The sequence below is a fragment of the Artemia franciscana genome, chromosome 2, assembly GCF_032884065.1.
Source record: "Artemia franciscana chromosome 2, ASM3288406v1, whole genome shotgun sequence".
NCBI lineage: Eukaryota > Metazoa > Arthropoda > Branchiopoda > Anostraca > Artemiidae > Artemia > Artemia franciscana.
In genome coordinates, this window is record NC_088864.1 from 59,696,873 (window position 1) to 59,721,143 (window position 24,271).

General features: G+C 36.0%; 1 protein-coding gene across 3 annotated transcripts in view; it reads left to right on the forward strand.

Moving 5' to 3' along the window:
* LOC136043862 (gamma-tubulin complex component 2-like) overlaps positions 1 to 24,271 on the forward strand; it is a 92,791-nt gene that overhangs the window by 41,839 nt on the left and 26,681 nt on the right. For all 3 annotated transcript variants that reach the window (XM_065728815.1, XM_065728813.1, XM_065728814.1), the window contains exons 7-11: positions 3,310 to 3,490; positions 7,794 to 7,944; positions 11,008 to 11,261; positions 16,784 to 16,958; positions 23,101 to 23,275. In XM_065728815.1, coding sequence (XP_065584887.1) covers positions 3,310 to 3,490; positions 7,794 to 7,944; positions 11,008 to 11,261; positions 16,784 to 16,958; positions 23,101 to 23,275 — 936 coding nt within the window. The remainder of the gene's footprint in view (positions 1 to 3,309; positions 3,491 to 7,793; positions 7,945 to 11,007; positions 11,262 to 16,783; positions 16,959 to 23,100; positions 23,276 to 24,271) is intronic.

Genomic DNA, 24,271 nt, shown 5'->3' on the forward strand with positions numbered 1-24,271 from the left:
AGATAGAGTTACCTCTCTAGAATTCTCTTTGCACAAAAACTAGAAATCTATTTTTAACCCAGATGAAGTTAGGTCTTTTCTTGTAAACACAATTTACGGCAGCCAAAAAAATTACATTTCCTACTAATTTGATGCCATAGGTTTCGCACGACATAAAAATACTGTCTAATCTTTGCAAAGACCCGTCTACTATAATAACAAAAGCAGACAAAAGCAATTCACTTACTGTCATGGATACGCTAGATTATGACAACAAAATTTATTCACACTTAAGACAAAAATACATATACTACCATGTCACACGATCATACTAATAAGTATGCGAATGAAATTATAACTGAATTAAATAATCTAAAACAAAATGGTAAAATCAGCCAACAATTGTATAATAAATTTTCCCCCATGATAGCTTTTGTCCAAAATTTTACGGCTTACCAAAATTACATAAGCAAGGTGTTCCCTCAAGGCCTATTGTAGCATGTACAAAAGTCCCTGCTTGTAATATTGGAAAGTGGATATGTACAGCATTCAAACCTTCGCTCTATTCCCAGAAATCGTAAATAAGTAATTCGGTAGATTTAGTGGAAAACTTAAAAATGCAAGCATTTCAGAAGATACTCGTAAGTAGTTTTGATATGATTTCTATGTATACTAACGTAGATGTGGCAATATCAGAGCGATTATTAAAAAATAAAACAGGAGAAAATTATCATTTAATCGCAGATTCAACAACAGAAATAGTGTGAGGTTTTAATGCCCCTAGTGAAAATTTGTAATAAGGATTCAGTGTATTTTCAATTCCGTAACTCTTTTTATCAACAAATAAAGGGTCTTCCAATGGGAGGACGTCTATCTGGGTTATTAGCAAATACTTATGTAGAAAACCATGAAAATTGGGCTTTAAATTCATATTTTTAAAGACATATCTATTGGGGGTGTTAAATGGATGATGTAGTATAACTCTGGAAATATGAGGAAAATGAACTTAAGGGTTTTTCTAGATGACCTTAATACATATGACCGAAGTCAACAGTTTATTTTAGAAATTGAAATTGCAAATAAATTACAGTTTCTGGATGTATTAATTATTCGTAGCATTGATAAATTCGAATTTACAGAAAACCCACAAAAAACCACATATGTCTACATTTTAAATCCAATCACCCCCCACTAGTTAAAAGAGCTGTTGTTATCTCTCTTGTCGATCGTGCCCTTAACATTTACTCTGAATTTCACTACACAGATGAACTAAACTTTATTAGGCATACTTTTTAGAAACGGTTACTCTATTGTCTTTATTAATTATACAATTAGCCGAAAACTGGCAAGACATTCCCGTAAAATAAAAGATCTTTTACCATGCGAAGCTCCTGCCAAGCCTTCAAATGTAATTGACCTTCCATATATTCTAAAAGTCACTACAAATTAAAAAAAAAGTATTCACACAAAATAATTTGTATATGGTTTTTACAATAATTTTAAAATCATGAACTTCCTAAACTCTGGTAAAGATATAACCCCAGTTGCTCGCCAAAGAGGGGTTTATCAAATACCATGTCACTATGGCAACTACTATTTCGGAAGAACCAATCCAAATTTAGAAAAAAAACGCCAACAACTGCACAAAGATGACATAGCTAAAGCTTTGAATTCTAATAGTACGAATATTTCTTTTGATTCTGCTTTGAGCAGTCATATTTTTGATAATCCTGGCCATAAAATGCTTTTTGAAGAACCTTCCCTTATTAGCAATGATTTAGGCATAAAACAGGTTGTTCGAGAGGCAATTGAAATTGGAATCAAAATAAATAGTAATATTTCTTTAAACAGGGATTTGGGGGAATATTCACTTAATGCCTTATATACAAATTTAATTGAAAATGCCTTAACAAATTATATTAAAAAAGAAACAGTAAACAATACCACTCAACCTGTTACGGACAGACCTTCTAGACTGGCTGCCAAAAAGGCAAGATTAACTTTAAGAGCTTATTTGTAAATGGTTTTTATTCCACTTGAATGAATTGTCTTTTTTCACTTCACTTGATGTACCATTCCTGGTTGAACTTCCCTGAATTAATGATGGTAGGACTGTTTTGAAAATATTTTAGTTTAAAAATTGTATTTTAATGTGAGTTCTTTTATATATTTTTCATTTATTTTGCTGAGGATGGCCCTTGGATATCGGGTCAAAATATTCATTTAAAGTTGCATTCCACTGTCTTAGATAAAAAAAAAAGCAACAAGTTCTACTTATTGCTTATTCTCATCTAGGGTACAGAGCTAGAAGAAAATTCTTTAGGAAGTAAATTCTTTAGGAAGCAAGATAGCACACTTGTTATGTATTGACAGTCTTTGTAGGTGGAAAGAGATTGGCAGCTGCCTCCTTGTTCACCCCTATCTGCTCTTTTAAATAGTATCATTTAATAGCTGTTTGTCGTCCTGGATTGTGTCTAGCTATGTAGAAGCTGTTTCCATTATAAAACAATAAAGGGGATCTAATTATATACAGACAAAACCAAAGACTTTCTATGATTTAGAAGAGAAAAGAAAAACATCCGAGGCGAGGTTTCAGATGGAGAGTTGATGCAAAAATGGCAACAATCCTTTTTTTACGATTGCAAAAAGAAACAACGAAGGAAAAGAAAATTGACATATCTCGCAAGAAAACATCAGGATACTGAGAAACGTCCTCAGAACACTGAGGACGTCATTCAGGAATACCAAAACTATAACGGATTAAAAGTACTAGTCGGAAAGAGTAATCGGTGGCGAAAAAAAAGAAAAAAAACATTTCCCTACTGTGGTAATTTGAAAGAGGTTTTGACCTTATGCACGAGTCCAAACCCCTAGGACAAACAGTGTAACTAAGAAGTAAACCTAACAGAAGGATCTATGAAATTAAGATTAGATTTGTTTATAATAAATTTAAAAAAAATATGAGAAACATTGATTGGCATTCAAACACTTACAATGCTTAAAATAATTGATCTTTATTAATAGTGAATAAAAAAATTGTTGAAAATAAATTAAAGGGTGGTTGGAAGTGACCTACTGCATATAGGCTTTTGTCACGTATGGAAGATGTGGCCCTCTCCCTTCCCCCTCCCTAGGTGCAATACACCACAATTTGGCTTAGCTGAAGATACACAGAGATTGTAAGGTCAATTTTTATTCCTGTCAGTTCTAAAGAAGGATTTTAGTTATCAAATTCTTAAGCAAAACAGGAGACAGTGTAACTTTGTTTTTCTTTTTCTTTATGCTATTTGCTTCTTAAAATTTGTTTGTTTGTTCTTTTGCTTTTTTTAGTTCCTTGTTGACGATCATGATATACGTAACCTCGAGAACGCTCCCAAAAATCCTGCATATTCAGATGACTACTGGGAGAAAAGATATTCCATTCGAGAGGATCAAATGCCAATTTTTCTTGAAAAGGTGGCTGATATGATATTGAGAACAGGAAAATATTTGAATGTCCTTAGACAGTGTGGTAAGTGAATATTTTGCTCAGAATTGCTGCTTTTGCATTAATTAGAACCCCTTCTCAGCAATTTATTGTGCTTGTTTTTTGTTTTGTATTGTCTGGTTCAGTATTTTTTTTTTTACGAAGGGGGTACTAAAATGTGTTTCTTCTTTTCATTAATCTCCAATCATGTTTAAATTCTTATACAAATTTAGCTATCTTGGGATCAAGGCTCCTATTAGTTTGATCTTGTAATCAAAGACTAAACAAGATTAAACTGGTCACAAGAGAAAGTTGGTGAAGGTTTTTTTTTAACTTTACCTTATAATTTATTTCACTTCTGTGCAGTTTAACTTGCTTAATTGAGAAACCAAAGAAATCAAAATCTTCTCAGCACCGGAAATTGTTCTAACTGGGCATTTTATGAGAATGGTAGCTTTTGTTTCAGTAAAGCAATATGCATACAATGCTGTTGCCTGGTTTCCTTTTTTTAATAAATCAAATGGGAAAATAAATCGTGTGCCAATGATATTCGAGAATCCATTATTTGTACAATATTTGAATTGTAGAAAATTTGTATCAGCGTTGCCAACGCGGTACAATTGTACTGTATTTGGTGTAATTTAGTGGTCATTGCACAATGCGGTACATTTAGACATTTCATGGTGCAGTTCAGAATCTATAGTATATTATGGTACATATGGGCTGTATTTCTGGGGTCAAGCTTTCTGTTCTAAATTTTAGAAAATCCTCAAGTTACCTTTTAGATATTTAAGTTAAAGAAAAATGATTTTAGTCGACGTGACACAAAGAGAAATGTTCGCAAATTTCAACCTGACGTTGACACAAGAAGAACCCCTGAACATTGTTTCTGTGAAAGGGTAAGAATAATAAAAATAATAATTGAATAAGCTTATATATATATATTTATATATACATATATACAATAAATAAAGATAATATTAAACAAATAAGTTAAAAAAGAGCAAATTAAAAAAATAAATACAAAACCAAAATTAATTTAAAAATAAAGTGAATAGATAAATTCGATTAAATAAGCAAAAAGTTGACTATCGTTCAGTTTATCCTATTATTTATTGTCTCTGAAATGTATAACGACATAAAATTCCATAATCGTAAAATGATTATGGAAAGAATCTTTTGGGTATAATTTGGTTAGAAAACCGATGTGTTTCTATAACTGGTACAATTTCTCTGAAAGCGTTGGCAGCTTTGGTTGGTACGTTCAGTGCGAATGTAATTAGTAAGTAATGTAATTAGTAATGCAATGTAATAATATAATGTAGTGCTAATGCAGTTAGTTGATGTGTGAAATTAAAATACGACTTGATTTTAGTTATTTTAATATTGGAAATTTTCGTGAACTTTTAACACTGCTTTTTGTATCTGGCAAATAAAACCGTAATATAGAAATCCATATTTTGGCATCAATATTAACGACTATGTATGTCCTGGCTAACTCATAATGATTAATGACTCGATGGGTTTAAGGGTGGAGGTCCAAGAAGACAAGCGAGTTTCATACCACTTTGAAGGTTGTCACCACCTTTCCTAAGTATAAGCATAAGATCATAGCTTTTTCATTGACTCGTGAAATAGTGTATTGAGTGATCTTTGGCCTAAATATGTTACCAGCCCTCAGCCTTAAAAAAGAAAAAAAAAATGCAGGGTTCAAACGTCTACAAAAATGTTGTTTAAAATTTTTTCGTTTAGTTAAATTTGTTAATGTCTGAAAAAAAATTGGCGGGACTAAGATTTGAGCCTTATTTTTTACCTGTCTACCATTATGAAGAATTATCTTTTTTATAGCTCTTGGTATTAACCAAGTGACATATAGCAATCGCAAATTCTGTCGGTCTGTCGGTCTGTCTGTCCCGGTTTTGCTACTTTAGGCACTTCCAGGTAAGCTAGGACGATGAAATTTGGCAAGCGTATCAGGGACCAGACCAGATTAAATTAGAAATAGTCGTTTTTCGCGATTTGACCATCTGGGGGGGGAGTGGGGGTCGGTTAAATCGGAAAAAATAGAAAAAATGAATTATTTTTAACTTACGAACGGGTGATGGGATCTTATTGAAATTTTATGTTTGGAAGGATATCGCGTCTCAGAGTTCTTATTTTAAAGCCCGACCAGTTCCGCTGAAATTGGGGGGAGTTGGGGAACCTAAAATCTTGGAAAACGCTTAGAATGGAGGGATCGGGATGAAACTTGGTGGGAAAATAAGCAGAAGTCCTCGATACGTGATTGACATAACTGAAACGGATCTGCTCTGTTTGGGGGAGTTGGGGGGGTAATTCTGATTAGAGAAATGACGTATTTGTAACTTACGAAGGAGTGATCGAACCTTAATGAAATTTGAGGTTTGGAAGAGTATCGTTTCTCTGAGCTCTTATTTTAAATCCTGACTGGATCCGGTGACATTGGGGGGAATTTAGGGGGGAATGTAAAATCTCCGAAAACGCTTAGAGTAGAGGGATCGGGATGAACCTTGGTGGGAAAAATAAGCACGAGCCCTAGCTACGTGATTGACATAACCGGAGCGTATCTGCTCTCTTTGAAGGAGTTGGGAGGAGGAGTTTTTAATTCTGATATTTTAACTTACGAAGGAGTGATCGGATCTTAATGAAACTTGATATAGGGAAGAATCTCATGTCTCAGATGCTCCATTTTCAATTCGAATCAGATCCGGGGACATAGAGGGTTGGAGGGGGAAACAGAAATCTTGGAGACTGGAAATCTTGGAAAACTCTTAGAGTGGAGAGATTTGGGGTGAAACTTGATGGGAAGAATAAGCACAAGTCATAGATACGAGATTGACAAAATTGGTACGGATCCGTTCTCTTTGAGGGAGCTGGGGGTTGTTAATTTGGAATTATCAGAAAAATTGAGGGATTTTTAACTTAGGAATGGGTTACCGGATCTTAATGAAATTTGATATTTAGAAGGAGCCCATGTCTCAGAGTTCTTATTTCAAATCCCGACCAGATCTTTTGACATTGGGGGGAGTTGGAGGGGAAAACTGGAAATCTTGGAAAACGCTTATAAATTTCGTAGATACGTGATTGACGTAACCGTACTGGATCCGCTCTCTTTGGTGGAGTTAGGTGGTGGGGTTCAGTGAATTGGCGAGTTTGGTGCTTCTGGACGTGCTAGGACGATGAAAATTGGTAGGCGTGTCAGGGAGCTGCACAAATTGACTTGATAAAGTCGTTTTCCCTGATTCGACCATCTGGGGGGCTGAAGGGAGAGGAAAAATTCTAAAAATTGAGGTATTTTTAACTTACGAGTGGGTGATCGGATCTTAATGAATTTTGATATTTAGAAGGACTTCGTGACTCAGAGCTCTTGTTTTAAATCCCGACCGGCCTTAAGCCTCTGATTTTCCTTTTAATGCAATCTATTGATTCTTAGAATTTTGCTAGAGCTCATACCATATGAGCTCTTGGCTCTTGGCTATTCCGCCCTCGTCACAAGTGCCATATGAGGGCCTCTTAGCTCTTGTTATATGGGATAAAGACCCAAGTAACGGGTATGCGTAATTGTATTTGCTCTAAATTTTAGTATGCTAATTTTCGAATTAAAAAAAAAAAAATACGAAATTCTGCAACACTTTAAGGGAAGTGTTATATAACCTAAGCTAAGGTATGTCTCTCTTCAAAAAAAAAATCAAAATTCTTTTCTTTTTTTTTGAAATCCTCTTTGAATAATTTACATATCTAGTTCTGCGTATTTTGTTTATTTCGGTAAAATATCTTTCCTGCGGTCTTTAGGAATAATTACTATTTTAAGAGATCGAGTACAAAAGATATATGCTGCGTTTTGTTTCGTTTTTTCCTGTCATCCGGCAGTTTTTGGCTAAATAGGCCTTTTTTAAAAACTTGAATTTTAGAAATTTAATTTTAAGCAGCAGTTTTTAAATTTTCTAGGGAGAATTCCTCAGGCGAATATGGGGCGGGGTGAAATCTACCTTTTGCACAGATATGCAGCTTAGTAGAAGAGGACGAAATTAACCCATGTATAAAGCTTTGTCCCGCGGTCTTTACGAAAAGGATAAGCTACGTCCTTTCCTTTTTTGCCTGTCATCTGGCAGTTTCTGGCTAGCTAGGAATTTGGTAATCTGGAAATAGTTTATAGTTAGCAATTAGGAATTGGCAATTAGTTAGGAATAGTTTATTGACAGTTGACAATTTGTCTAGTTGTTTATCATATTGTATATATTTTTATTTAGAGGTCCCAGTGTACCTCAAGGCTATTAATCTTTTCCGTTGGAATGTGGGTGTGTCATTATCCTTTCTGTTTGTTCTAAAGGGAAGCTGATTCCAAAGGGTAATGGCAAAGACATAGTCTACAAACACACAGACAGCACTTATCTTGAAAATATCGAGGAAGCCTACAGTGTAGCAAGTAAAAATCTGTTAGTTCACTTGATGAAAGAGGAGGATCTCCTTGGTAGATTGAAGTAAGTCATTTCTTAAGGTAATCAATAACTTGTTCGGTGCAACCACATGTTCGACTGCTTCGAATGGCAACTAAAATTCGGACGACGAACGAATTAAAAACTAAAATAAACATAAATACCCGTTTTTGTGTTTAAACTCCAAAACTCTCTGATTATATTGTGGTATTTGAAATATGTTTTAATATTGCACTATCAGAATCTTCTCTGAGATTGTTGGCATGTTTTAATGACATGTTGCATCAAAAATTGACATTGTGAAGCAAGTAAAAATCTGTTAGTTCACTTGATGAAAGAGGAGGATCTCCTTGGTAGATTGAAGTAAGTCATTTTTTAAGGTAATCAGTAACTTGTTCGATGCAACCACATGTTCGACTGCTTCGAACGGCAACTAAAATTCGGACGACGAACGAAGTAAAAACTAAAATAAACATGAATACCCATTTTTGTGTTTAAACTCCAAAACTCTCTGATTATATTGTGGTATTTGAAATATGTTCTAATATTGCACTATCAGAATCTTTTCTGACATTACTGACATGTTTTAATGATTGTAATAGATTGTGATAGATGATTTATGACATTTCTTGTGCAAAAATTTAGATTATATTGATTATAATTTCTGATTATATTGTGATATATGAAATATATTTTAATATTGCATTATCAAAATCTTTTCAGACATTATTGACATGTTTTAATGATTGTGAATGAAACCATGACATTTCTTATGCAAAAATTTAGACAAAGGAATAATTTTATTTTCGGACAATGATATCAGTGAGTTTTTTTCTAATATTTGATCCAATGGTTAAATTAATAGTTTAAAAGATTCCCAAATTTGTAAAATTTCAAAAATAAGTATTGTCATATATAAAACTGTGGTTCTATCCTAGGAAAGTGCAGGCAATAAAAATAATGAAAAAGAATTAGAGGCTACAATGCGGATGAGGATGTATATTCTATACATCCTCTATTACTCTATTATTCTACTCCTCTATTTTAGTCAGCTGCTTTTATCTATTATCTATTCTATTTTCTATTATCTATTATTCTAATTATCTATTATCTAATCTCTAATTCTATTATCTATTCTAAGTCTATTATCTATTATTTTATTCCTCTATTTTAGTCAGCTGCGTGAGTTTGTTGGATATTCAGGAAATTAATGTAGAAATGCGCCTGTTTTTTATTTGTGTTATTCCTTATATATCATTTGCTGTGTAATTCTGTAATTTATTTTTTGGTTCACTAGTTAGATTTTTATTTTTTGGTTTATATGTTTATTTTCCTTATAAATCATTTGTAATTTTTATCCTATACACTTTTTTCTGTTTCCAAGAGTATCTTCAAAAAATAAAATAATGGCTAAGCACCTTCAAAGAAAAAAACAAAAAAAAAACAAAGTGGAACAACTCATCTGTCTTCAAATGAAAACCAAGCAGTTTGTGGAGCTAATTAAAAGCTGTTTTCATAGCCTCCCAGTTCCAGAGGCCAAGCTGCCAGGTTGCTTTAAAAATATGTGCTGTCTATGCGAAATGAACAGCTATTATAGACTGCTTTTACGGCAATACTCTCAGTTATATGGGATTGCGTTGTTGCTCACCAACTATTAATAGTTGTATGGGTAGCTTGGTTTTTAGGGAGGATGTTGGGGTTTCTGAAATCTCAAAAAGTGTAGTAGGCCCAAAGCTTCCAAATTCAGCTTCACCTACCTAATTAGTCTTATTAGTAAAGACGGTGGGTGCAATGAAGATGTTAAAATAGAACAGACAATCCAAAAAAAAAATTGGAAGAATACGAAGATAAGTTTGTGAACACAGATCAGAATATGGAGGCTGTAGTAATGGCAGGGGCCAGGTATGGCTGTGAAGCGTGAGCAATCCGAAAAACGGAGGAGGATTTGCTAGATGTTTTCCAGAGAAGTTCCTTACGGATTGTTTTGGGCACCCGTCTGACTGACTGTATCTCAAACCATATTCTCTACGAAAACGTGGTTCAATCCCCCTTTCTAGAGCTATAATGAGAGAAAGGTTGACATTGCTTGGAAACGTTCTATGGAGGAAGGATGGCAGATTGTCCTTGTCACCCAAACGTCTAGGGCCAAACGAAAAGCAGGTCCTCCCTCAATGGGGTGGGGGAACGTCGTGAAGAAAGATTTAAGGAAAATGGGAACTTACTGAGAGGGTGTAAGGGGGGCTTTGAATTGGGAGCGGCCTAAGGTGGCTTGGTGCCGCAGTGAGTTGTTAGTGGTAGAAGCAGTAGTTTTCGAAGTTTTGTCTGAGAACCAAGTTGTATTTGGAGACGAGATTCACTTCCTAGCCTCCTTTTACTCTTAGGAGTATGTTAGGATTGAATGGGCAGTAAGGCGCACTGAGTATAACCAGAGGACTCCTCCCCTTCTTTCCAAGCACCTCTTAAGGGGTATACTTTTTTCATGGGTGATTATCATTTCTAAGTATTTGTGGTCAAGTTCAACTTTGCTGTAAATATTATGGGAATCCTATCCAGGATCTGAACAGAATATTTGAAAATTGACATAAACTAAACAAATAGAAAGTTTTTTTTCATATTGAAAAGGAAATAAAGAGGTTAAAACTTTAACGAACAAAATTGTTATTTGTATGAGGGGCTACTGCTCCCCTCCACACCTGCTAATTACTCTGAAGTTTCAATCCTTGTATATATATTGATCATGTATTGATAATGCATCATTTGAGCTTTAGCATAGAGATCGGGGTTAAAATGGGATGGTAGTCCGATCATGTATAGGATATTTTTGTCTTTTTAAGCATCATTATTGCTATTTATTTTCGTTTGAAAAAATTAATTTCTGTTTTTAATATAGATGTATCCCCTGCAAAATTGAACATGCTTTGTTGATGTTGTTCTTTTCCTTTTTTATAGAATAAAATGAGCATGTCTTTTTTCATTTTTAAAATTTGCAGTTATTTTACGTTTGATTGCCACATTGCACTTGTTAACATATCATACATAATTTTTAGTATTTCCATTGATTAATTATAATAGATTAGCTCTTTTTTATTAAATTCTTTTTCTTACTAGATCAATGAAGCAGTATTTTTTTATGGAAGCTGGTGACTTTCTGTTGCAGTTTCAAGAACTGACTGAATCTGAGCTTCTGAAAAACGCTGACGACATTGTCTTAATACGCCTGGAGCCTCTTCTGGAGTTGGCTCTAAGAACTTCCTCAGCGAACGCAGATCCGTACAAAGATGACCTGAGAATTTCGTTGCTTACCTTTGATCTCCAGACGCTAATTAATAAAATAGCCAATGCTGGATCGTCACTTGATCAAGGTACTTCGGTGTAAAGACAAAAGTTCCTTAACTATTTGGCGTTATTTCCTAAACTTTGATGAAAATTAGCGAAGGTGTAGATTAAGGCATCTTATTGTATTAAATAAAACTTTTAGTCTTATATTTATAATTGACACTTAATATTCACTTATTAATTACTCAGAATCTCTGAGAGTTTTGCTGCTGATAAAAAAAAAAATTCCACCAGAGTGACAGAGTGTGTATATTTGGTTAAGGAATTAAGGTGGCTAAGGGATTAAGGTGGTTAAGGGTTAAGGAATTAAGGTGGCTAAGGGATTAAAGTAGTTAAGGGTTAAGGAATTAAGGTGAACGCAATTTTACTGGAATTTAAAACGAGAACTTTATTTTCCTTTCGTTACTCAGTTGTTCGTTTTAACTTTCATTTATTAATAGATATTAGTCTATTTTTCTTTTTTTCAAAGAAAAGAACAATCCTTATAGCCCACTTCATCATTATTATGAAATAGAAATACTCAGCTCGAAATAAGGATTGTTTTCAGGAAAGTGTAAGTTTTGAAATCTATTTGACTTTATTTCTGTTTTTGGTTGAATGTAGCTCTTGTCTTTTTTTTTAAAACTTTTTTTTCAAAGAGTTCCTAAGACTAATTTATGTTTGACTTTGATTGAAATTGTCTTTTTATTGGTAAAAAAGAATATCTTTAATAATTTTGTTTTTTCTTTTGTGAATCTATATTTTTACTTACGGCTTACATATTGAAAGGTATTTTTCAAAGGTTTTCAGTAATTTACGCCCTTGTAAAATCTGGACATACATAGTATGCTTTGATTAAGTTTTAGACCTCCACAAACTTTTTCTGTAACATAAAACTTAATACTCTTCCTAAAAACTGTATCTATGTTTTCTTTTGAAAAAAGAAATTTATATAATCCTTATAGCCCACTTTTCTTTCTTTTTTCGACTCAGTTAAATGGCACGTGCGTCACCCCCCTTTTTTGCAGGCCATTTTTCACTCTTTCTATTTTTCAAAGATTTGAGGAAAACCTGGAAAGTAATAAACAACTTGGTTACATAAAGTAGTTACTCCAGAACTCATTCAGCCCTCTGGCCACTCGAAGTTATTACCACATTTTATATTGGTTCTAAGTTCCTTCTAAAATAATTGACAATTTCACAAGCGGCCTTATAGCTCAAGATCCCACAGATAGCAAGGTCAAAATATTCCTTCAGTAGTAGAACTATATAAATGTAAGATTTAATCTAGTGCAATACACTGCTACAATCCGGAGCTAAGGTTGAAGCATTTAGTCTTACAGCTCATGACACTGTCTTAATAAGTGGTTTTAATTCAGAAGTTGGTGGGGGATTTTATTGTTTTTTTAGGTTTACGGAAATATGCGAGTGAGCAGAGAGGGGAAACAGAAATTGTATTTTTTCTACAAAAATCGATTATTAATTATTTTTTTTTATTAAAAAGCAGCAGCATAGCTTCTGAGAAATCAGATTGATTTCTATGAAAGTTATGTTTGCTTTGAGAGTTAGCTGAATTGTGATTTATATTGTGCTATTGTACATGGCACTTAGCTTAGGCTTGGTTTTCAAAGGGACCTCTTTTTTTTATTGTTTGTGTTTATTTCTTGTTTTATTGCGTTTTTTTTTTTCTCTCTTTCTCCCTTCATTATGGTTTTCGGCGGGTAGTCATTGAAAGACAGCTGCTTATCATTTTCCTTTTTAGTATTTTTTCTCCTGTTTTTTGTGGTTGCTTTTCTCTCTTTCTCCCTTCATTCTTATTTTCGGCGGGTAGACAGTAAGGAATGGCTGCTTGTCAGTTTCCTTTTTCGTCTTTGCGCTTTTCTCTCCTTTTTGTTGCTTTTCTCTCTTTCTTCGTTCGTTCTAGTTTTCGACGGGTAGTCAGCGAAGGACGACGGCTTGTCAGTTTCTTTTTTAGTGTTTATGATTTTTCCTCCTGTTTTTTTTTTTTTTTTTTTTTTTTTTTTGCTTTTCACTCTGTCTCCCTTCATTCGGGTTTTCGCCAGGTACTCTGTGAAGGACGGCTGCTTGTCATTTTTCTTTTTCGTGTCTGTGTTTTTTTTTCTCTTGTTTTTTGCTGTTTTGCTCACTTTCTCCCTCCATTCTGATCTTCGGCGGGTACACAGCGAAGGACGGCTGCTTGTCAGTTTCCTTTTTAGTGTTTGTTTTTTTTATCCTGTTTTTTTGTTGCTTTTCACTCTGTCTCTCTTCATTCGGGTTCTAGCTGGATAGTCTGTGAAGGACGGCTGCTTGTCATTTTTATGGCACTTGGTATTAACCAAGTAACATATAGCAATTGCAGATTCTGTCGGTCTGTCTGTCTGTCTGTCGGTCCCGGTTTTGCTACTTTAGGCACTTCCAGGTAAGCTAGGACGATGAAATTTGGCAAGCGTATCAGGGACCGGACCAGATTAAATTAGAAATAGTCGTTTTCCCGATTTGACCATCCGGGGGGGAGTGGGGGGCCGGTTAATTCGGAAAAAATAGAAAAAATGAAGTATTTTTAACTTATGAGCGGGTGATGGGATCTTAACGAAATTTGATGTTTGGAATGATATTGTGTCTCAGAGCTCTCATTTTAAATCCTGATCGGATCTGATGACATTGGGGGAGTTGGAGGGGGGGACCTAAAATCTTGGAAAACACTTAGAGTGGAGGGATCGGGATGAAACTTGATGGGAAAAATAAGCACAAGTCCCAGATACATGATTGACATAATCGGAACTGATCCGCTCTCTTTGGGGTAGTTTGGGGGGGGGGGTAATTCTGAAAAATTAGAAAAAATGAGGTATTTTTAACTTATGAACGGGTAATCTGATCTCAATGAAATTTGATGTTTAGAAGGATATCGTGTCTTAGAGCTCTTATTTTAAATCCCGACCGGATCTGGTGACATTGGGGGGGGGAGTTGGGAGGGGGAAACCTAAAACTTGGAAAACACTTAGAGTGGAGGGATCGGGATGAAACTTGGTGGGAAAAATAATCACAAGTCCTAGATACATGATTGACATAAACGGAACGGATCCGCTCTCTTTGGGGTAGTTGGGGGAGGGGTTAATTCTGAAAAATTAGAAAAAATGAGGTATTTTTAACTTACGAACGGGTGATCGTGTCTCAAAGCTCTTATTTTAAATCCTGACCGGATCCGGTGACATTGGGGGAAGTTTGGGGTGGGGGAACCTAAAATCATGGAAAACGCTTAGATTGGAGGGATCGGGATGAAACTTGGTGGGAAAAATAAGCAGAAGTCTTACATACGTGATTTACATAATTGGAAAGGATCCGCTCTATTGGAGGGGGGGTTAATTCTGAAAAATAAGAAAAAATGACGTATTTTTACTTACGAAGGAGTGATCGGATCTTCATGAAACTTCATATTTGGAAGGACCTCGTAACTCAGATCTCTTATTTTAAATCTCAACCGGATCAAGCGTATTTGGGGGGGGGGGCAGTTTGGGGGACTTGAAATCTCAGAAAATACTTAAAGCGGTGAGATCAGGTTGAAACTGGATGGGAAGAATAGAAACCTGTCTAAGATACGTGACTGACATGACCGGACCGGATCTGCTCTCTTTGGTGGAATTGGGGGGGGGGGTAATTTTGAAAATTGAGGTTATTGTAACTTACGAAAGGGTGACCACATCTTAATGAAATTTAATATTTAGAAGGATCTTGTGCTTTAAAGTTCTAATTTTAAATTCCGACTAGATCCTGTGACATTGGAGGGAGTTGGAGGGGGGAAACCGGAATTCTTGGAAAACGTGAAAATTGGGGCCTTTTTATCTTAAGAATAGATGATCGGATCTTAATGAAATTTGATTTTTAGAAGGAATTAATGTCTCAGAGCTCTTATTTCAATCCCGACCAGATCTTTTGACATTGGGGGGAGTTGGAGGAGGAAATCTTAGAAAAACACTTGGAGTGGAGGAATCGGGATGAAGCTTGGTGGATAGAATAAACAAATGTCCTTGATACGTGATTGACAGAGTCGGTACTGGATTCGCTCTTTTTGGGGGAGTTGGGGGGAGGGGTTCAGTGATTTGGCGAGTTTGGTGCTTCTGGACGTGCTGGGACGATGAAAATTGGTAGGCGTGTCAGGGAGCTGCACAATTTGACTTGATAAAGTCGTTTTCCCAGATTCGACCATCTGGGAGGCTAAAGGGAGAGGAAAAATTAGAAAACATTAGGTATTTATAACTTACGAGTGGGTGATCGGATCTTAATGAATTTTGATATTTAGAAGGACATCGTGACTCAGAGCTCTTATTTTAAATACTGACCGGCATTAAGCCTCTTAATTTCCTTTTTAAATCTATTGATTCTTACAATTTTGTTAGAGCTCATACCATATGATTTCTTGGCTTTTAGCTCTTCTCGCCTCGTCACAAGTGCCATATGAGCTCTTAGCTCTTGTCTTTTTCGTGTTTGCTTTTTTTCTCCTGTTTTTTGCTGTTTGGAACGTAGACATTTAAGGACGGCTGCTTTTCAGTTTCCTTTTTGCCTTTTTCTCTCGTGTTTTTGTTCCTTTTCTTTCTTTCTTCCTTCGTTCTGGTTTTCGACGGGTAGTCAGTGAGGAGTGGCTGATTGTGTGTTTCCTTTTTAGTGGTTGTGCTTTTCTCTCGTGTCTTTGTTGCTCTTCTTTCTTTCTTTCTTCGTTCTAGTTTTCGACGGGTAGTCAGCGAAGGGTGGCTGATTATCCGTTTCCTTTTTAGTCTTTGCACTTTTTTCTCATGTTTTTGTTGCTTTTCTTTCTTTCTTCTTTCCTTCCGGTTTTCGATGGGTAGTCAGCGAAGGACGGCTGCTTGTCAGTTTTCATTTTAGTGGTTGTGCTTTTCTCTAATGTCATTTACTTTTTTGTGTTTGCGTGTTTTTTTTTCTCTTGTTCTTTTTTTCTCTTTCTCCCTTTATTCTCGGCCATAGTCCTTTTTCGAGGGCGAATAATGAATTATGTACTTTCATTGTTTGTTATTTTTCGTATTTTGCTTATGAGCAAATATCTGACTGTTGAGCGGTTATATGCTTACTAACTAACTAACTTTTATTGTATATCTAACTAAGGTTTTTTTTTCCGTGAAACTGATAGGTTTTCCAATGCCTTTGTGAAAAATTTCACAATTTCATATATGAGGAAAAAGGGGGAAAAAAAATTGGGAAAAACTCGGAAGAAAAGGCAACCGTATCCTTTTTGTGTCTAAACGCAGCTGGTTTAACCTAGAATAATGAAATAAAAATGTAAATTAAAGTCCATAGTGTTAAGTAATACTCTCACAAAATAAAAAAAAAACAAAAGAAGAAGAAGAGAGGAAAAGAAGAGGAACAAGCGACATTTTTATTGCAAAAATGTAATAAAAATAAATATAGAAAAAAATATGATATTACAAACTTTGTCGTCAATTTCAAATTTTGAAAATTACTAAGCATTATAAAACTAAGATAAATTACATTTTGTGTTTTCGTTTCCATTTCTATATTTTTCACTTTTGTTTAATATGTAGATTTTCTTTGTTTTCAGTTTATCAGCATAATCCAGTGGATCGTTTAACGTTGACTGGATTTCAGTCTTTTACTTTCAATTATTCAGTGGAGTGGCCAGTTTCTTTGATTCTGAACAGAAGTGCTATCATGTGCTACCAAATGATATTTAGACATTTATTCTTCATCAAATATGTCGAAACACTGCTTTGCAGGTAAAGAATTGCTTTTCAATTGGATATGACCAAAATTCCCAAAGTGACCAAAATTCTCGAAATGACCAAAATTCTCCCTGTTTATATAGATCAAAATTTCTGAATTCTCTTCGAAGTGGAATGAAGTATTCACAATCATAGTCATCACGAAATAAAATATGTGCGGGAAAGAGTAACAAGGTATACACATAGAGAGTTGTGATGCCTCAAGCCTGTGCTCTCCGATTCTTATAAAGCTGGATGGTCACAGTAACTGTATCACTTCCCCTCGGGATGGCCACATTCCAAACAGTAGGATGTACCAAAAATGTGTTTCAATCCCGCTTTCTAGGGCTATAACGAAAGAAAGGTTGAGATGGCTACGGCCCGTTCTGCGGATGAAGGATGACAGATTGCCGAAGATTGTCATTTTTGGCCAACCGTCTAGGGCTAAACGGAAAGCAGGTTGTCCTCGTCTGGGTTGGAATGATGTCATAAAGAAAGATTTTAAGGAAATATAAACTTCTTGGGAGGGTGTAAAGAGGGAGGCGTTGAATATATTGGGATGGAAGAGGAGCGTGCGTAGCTGTGTTGGCCTCCTTCCCCAAAAAAGTAGAGATTTTATTATCTTACTATAACGTCTAATTAATTTTAGTGTAAATCGTCCTTTTTTTCTTTTTCAGATCCGTGCTCGTGTTCCTCCCTTCTCGGAATATATTGCTTCCCCTATCACAACCTGAGAATAATCAAGAAACTCAAAATTTCTGCTTTGTTCTTTCTCCTTATGTATATTTATCTTTGTATTATGCAATCCTTATATATTGTATCTCTCTATCTCTATGTAGTTATCTTTGTCCATGTATTTATCTCTTTTAGCACTTCATTTTAATAGAATGCTTGAAAAAACAAAAGTCGGTATGGATTACACAATTTTAAATTAAATTATTATTAGATGTACGGCAAAAGATAGTAGTTCTTTCCCGGGTGGGGTGGTTCCTGTTCATCACCCGCGTAGAATTGAATGAAACCATCGGGTAAATATCAACCTGTTTATACAATAAATTTGTATCGTAGGATTTTTTTTTCTTTTATCTATACTTTTACCCTCTTGTTTCTTTATCTATGTATCTTTATTCAGATTGTCTATATACATATATATATATATATATATATATATATATATATATATATATATATATATATATATATATATATATATATATTACCTTACTTTACCTAAATTTCTAAGTTCTTATTGTAACCCATTTTTAGCCATACTATCTTTATGTATATTTATCTATATTTATCTTCTTTTACCTGTGTTTTACCTTTGTTGCTATAGTAAGGATTGATTTGAAGATTACATATAATGATTCTGTATATATTGGAATTGGAATTGTCCATTTGGAAACGACAGATTTACCTATTTCAAGATTTATTTATTTAAAACAGCTTTCATAGTATTGGCAAAAGCCTCAACTAAATTACACTACCTCTTACGACACAGAAAAAAAGCTAAGCATGATTAATTACGCAATAAAATGGCATAAATGGAATAAAATGGTATAAAATGGAATAAAAGAATTCCTGAATCGATTCGTTCTGCATCTTGTTGGCTCGAATTTGTTAGTGTGTTGAGTATTGGCTTTGGGGGCAATAAGAGAAGACAACAACTTACTATGTTTTTCACTAGCGGAGCGACTGTCTAAATTGGTACATGATATGGAATCTCCGTTCTCTCAGTGTTGGTATTTCCAACGTTTTAATTTCATAGGCGTCATATTTGGGGCCCAGTATGTTTGTTGTCACCTGTTTTGAACAGCCTCAAGATTGTCACTTAAGTAGTCAATGTTGGGCACCATTGGTCCCCAAACAGGGCACGCGTTTTCTAGCAAGGGGCATATATAGTAGATATACGCTAGTCGTAACTGATTCACTGGGAAACCTAGTCGTTGAATTGTAGTCAGTATCGCAAAGCATAGTTGCCCTTTTTCCCAAGGTTAGAAACAAGGTAGCTGAAATGGTAAGGAATCGGGGTTCAGGACAAGCTCCGTCCCTATTAAGAGGATTAAAACGCATCACTTCTGTTTTAGCGACGTTAGTTTGAAGTCCATTATTATTGCACTCATCACTGAAACTGTCTTTCAATTCACCTTGGAACTAGGGTATTGCTTGGGATTTGTCCACGAAAAATCTGAGCAATGCGAATAAATCACCGACGTATTTAAAGCGTTCATCAAAGTCAACCAGAATGTAGTTGGTCACAGCCAAGAACAGTAAGGTAGCCAACTTGGTACCTTAATAATCCTAGAGCCGTGATTCCCAACGTGGACACAGGCCCTACCAGTGGGGCATGGCAATATTTTGGTGAGTCGGGAGCATTCCGCGTACCCTTTGGTTGATCGCACTTTAGAGCCTTAATTACGAAAACCTTTGGTTGTTTGCGTGTCGTCTGGCTAGCAAAACATCTTGCCACAGTTTAGCTTTATATTTGTGCGCAAAAGTTGGTTGTTCATGATAAAAATGATATTCACTTACGCAGCTTTTTTCACTATATTTTTGAATACCAGAATCGCTCCTGTCGAAGCCGTCGCTGTGCCAAAAACCGACTTAATAAAGTTGCGTTTTCTTTCCACCGTTTTGGCGCCATCTATCTGGACTACGCTAAGTACATTGCACTTACTGCGAGAAGTCACAGATGGTGCATTGTTCACCTGTGGAAACAAACCAACACGAAGGAGACGTGGATGCCAGGCAGGGAAAAATGAAAGAAGGCGTACGGGGTGCGCTATTTCGGTACTAGTGACAAACCGTGACAATTTTTTCGCCAAAACAAGTGTTTGATTGAAACCGGGTGAAAACCAAGATATCCAAAACACCTAAAATACCGAGTCTGAAGAGATTTGACGAAACCCCCGTGTGCCCCATCCAGGACAGCCCGCCCGTTCCTAAGCTGAAAGTGTCCCACAGGCCCACCATGCCTAATGTCCTCTTGGCTAACTGTCGATCACTTTTTAACAAGATGGAAGACTTCGAAGTCCTGCTCCTTACCAGCAACATAGCTGTTGCTACTGTGACGGAAATTTGGAACCTCGATGAGGCTACAGGACGGATTGCTGAATACAACTCACATCTAAGTACTCGAAATAGCCGATGTGACAACAGGCTCAGTGATGGTGTAGGAATCTATGTGCTGAAAGACATTCCGTGTAAACTACTACCTGAACTCACAAATCCACATCATGAGGTTGTATGGGTAATGTGCAAAATCGCGGGCTTGTCTCGTCGTTTTCCATGCGTGATAACAGCATCTGTATATTACCCTGAAAGCGCACAAAACAGGCGTGACCTAGTTTTCTACCTCCAAACAACGGTTGATATACTTAGAAGTCGATATAGCAGTCCTGCTTTTATAATTAATGGTTATTCTAACCAGACAAAGAAAGCCTGGCTAGCCTCCAGTCTTTCTCTTGATAAGATTGTGAACATTCCCTCTCACTCGTCTGACAGTACCCCCGGTCTGATACTTACAAACACTGAGGACCTATACCATCCCCCGACATCGCTTAAACCAGGTGGCTTATCTGATAACTACGCCCTGTTTCTGAAAGCCAAGAGTTCTGTGAGAAAACCCAAGCTGTCATGGATCGCTACTAAACCAATAACTGACTGCAATCTATGAGTATGGCCACTGGGTTGCCGAATATAACTTCCCAGAGGTTTCATTGGACGTTTCTCTTGAGCAAAGGGTGTGCGCTTTCAGTGGAAAATTGTATTCCAAGCACCTCGAGATATTTCCAACAAAGATTGTGGTTAAAAGTGAATACGACAAGCCATGGGTTACGCCCACTATTAAGGCCCTGATCCCTGAACGCAGCTGCCTTTACTAGAGCGGCAAGGGAAATCAAGGATGGACCAAAAGAAACCTGATAGTTAATATGATTAGAAATACAAAACGCAAGCATGGTCGCGAAAAAGTTGACCCCCTGCTCAACGCTGAACTTGCAAAGTGACACCGCTTGGTCAAAGCGATGAGTGGAAATTTTTCAAAAACCAGTGTCAAGATATCTGACGATAATGGGCGAATACTGGAGTCAGGTGACGTTAATGAATTTCTCACCACCATTTGTACCACTTCCTGCCGTTACCCCCCCCCCCCCCTAGGAGAAAGCCTCGCTTCCTGATGATTGCCTCGACGATGGCACAATAGCAGTCAGTGACTTTGATGTGTATCGTGAAATCAGGAAAGCGAAGACAAAAGTCTCTCCTTTTTCCTTTCCCAAAAAGACCGACATCCGTGCAACTCTCAAAGTAAACCCGTCCAAGTCGTGTGATGATTTAAGACCAATCTCCCTAACGATATGCCTAGCAAAAAAAACAGAATCGTTCATCTTGCAGTGACTACTTGAGCAAGTAACTGAGACTATCGACAAATACCAATATGGTGGACTTCCAAAATGTGGGACGTCTATATACCTAGTCAGAATGTTCGATCAGATCCTAAATTGGCTTGAAAAGCAAGGCTGTTTTGTCGACCTAGGATCCATCGACTTTCGCAAAGCTTTTGATCTCCTATCATGCCTAGTGGCCTGTCAAAACCTGAAACGAATGGGTGCTAAACGTCAAACACTAGTCATTGTGCTCGATTTTCTGTCTGAAAGACAGCAAAAAATGTTTGCTTTGCACGAAGGGGACTGTGACTCAAAGTGGAGTAAAATAATCTGCGGTGCCCCACAATGGACAAAACTGGCAGGAATAACGTTTCTTGCTATCACCAACTACTTGCTGGTAGAACATAACGACAAATGCAAATTTGTCGACGGTTTGTCGCTCTTACTCGCCTGTCTTCTTCATAACAATGTCCTCACCAAGCAATTCCCCGAAATCACTTTCGATCTACTAAGTTCACTAGCTCCGAAACGAAATTGAATATTGGCTCTCCTAAGTCAAAAATACTTAGACTGAACCCGCTAGAGGGAGACTTCATCCCCCCTGAAGTTCCTTTCCCTGTTGTGAGTGAGTGGAAAATACTAGGTGTCATTTTCTCTCATGCCCCTGTACTACCAATTTTAATAGTGTAACCTGTAAAGCTAACGCATCTCTGCAAACCCTTTCAAAAGTACGTCCTTTGGGTGCAACGCAGACAGTCTTCTTCGGGCATACCTGTGCTACGTACGCTCCATACTTGAATACGCCTGTCCCGTTTGGGGCCCGTCAGTATTAAGAACTGCCTATCTATTGCAGGAACTGGAGTCAGTCCAAAAACGAGCAACCAGGACCATCCTGAGTAATAGAGACATTTCCTACCACAATGCCATAGCAACCCTTGAGCTCCAAAGTTTGAAACTCCGTTTGGGTGACCTTATCTTGAGGTTTGGCAAAATGCTGCTGTCTAACCATTCTCACTGTGACATTTTACATCCAGAACGACAGTCAACCATACGAGGCAGAAGCTAAAACTTGTTTCTGTGTGTGCTTAGACAAACCGCTGCCAAAACTCTTTCGTCTTTTTTTTAAATCATTATATAATAGTGCATAATAACAAGTTTTGTAGTTTAACATCAAATTAGCCATTTGAGCTCTGATTGTTGTTTAAATAAACCTTTCTCACTCTCTCTCTCTCTCTCTCTCTCTCTCTCTCTCTCTCTCTCTCTCTCTCTCTCTCTCTCTCTCTCTCTCTCTCTCTCTCTCTCTCTCTCTCTCTCTCTCTGTCTCTCTCTCTCTCTCCTTTCTCTCCTCTCTCTCTACCTGTTCTTCCCAAAATCTGGGTGTTGATTAAGCTCATAAGGATTTATTTAAGTATTGTGTGAGTTGATTATTTATTTTATAAAATTATCCATTAGACACTAATGTGTTTATCTCCTCGTTCTGGAGTCAGAGTAAGTTTGTTGGATTTATTTAAGTACTATATGAATTTAATTTTTATGGATATATTGGAATTATCCATAAGACAACGGTAGATTAACCTATTCATCCTAGAGTTTGGACGGCGAATAAGTTCGTAAGGATTTATTTAAATATTGGTGGAGAGGAGCGTGCGTAGCTGTGTTGGCCTCAGGCGGCTTGGTGCACCAGTAAGTTATTAGTAGCAGTAGTAATTTGTTATCATTTAATATATTTAACTTATTGAAATTATCTATTTGACAATATGTATTCGTCCTAGAGTCTGGGTGGTGAATAAGTTCGTAAGAAATTTTTCTCAGTCAACATCACAAGCATACACTGCTGCCTTTGCGTTACGACAGAGAATGTTAAGTTTTGTTCAAAATTTGGAGTACTATATCACGCTTGAAGTAATTGAAGTGCATTGGAACTCCTTTCTATCAGCCATCTCGAATGTAAGTTATGCCATTTATTATCCTTTTGGTAATACACATATATGTTTGATCATAAAACAAAAATGTCAAAAAAAAAAATCAACAATGAACTCTTATAAACCGTGTCTGGGAATATAGACAGTGCAGAAACATACAATACTCTATAGACACTGGGTAACTGCATAAACATATTTGCTCAATATAATTTTTAATTATTTTTAAATTTTTTAATTATAATTTATTTATAGTCATTTTAATTTATTTGTAATTATTATAATTTAAATTTTTGATAATTTTAAACTATTTGCTCAATGCAATGATTGCAGGTGTTATAAAAAGTACTTTTTAGGATGAATCTTTTTTTCTTTTTCTTTTATTTTAACTGCGGGTGTAAATAATGCGCAATCTTCAATGTCTGTGCAATACAATGACCTATGCACGAACGCATGCTTAAAAACCCAAAGCGCAATTTAAAAAAAAAAAATGAAAAGAAATTCCTTTTTATGAGATCCTCACAAACAACAACGCACAAATACACATATTGATTCTCATCCATCCACCCAAATCAAGTAGAAGGAGAGAATTTATCAATTGAGATATTTATCAATTTGTTGACTGAATCGCCTTGTTAAGCCAATTAAAGAGAAATACGAGCAGATCTCTATAGCTAGATTAGTTTTATTCGCTTTTTGGTAATTTTGTACAATATTTTTTTGTCGCATAAGTTGGTTTATTTGTTGGTATTTAACTTTATCAATCGTTCAACGAATAATTTTGTCAAATTATGTAGCAATTTGATTCAAAAAATTTGGCTTTTTTCTAATTTAAATAAAATCCGTTTTCTTGTGTGTTAAAATTTTTCAATTAAGATATTTTAATTCTCAACGAAGCACAATTTAGTAACAGCTATGGTTTGTCCCAAATTTGTTCCTTTGCTCAAAACTTTTGTTTTAAGATTTTTTAAAATAATTGTAGTGGAATAACCCCATTCTACTTTTCTTTTCTAAAAATGTGTTA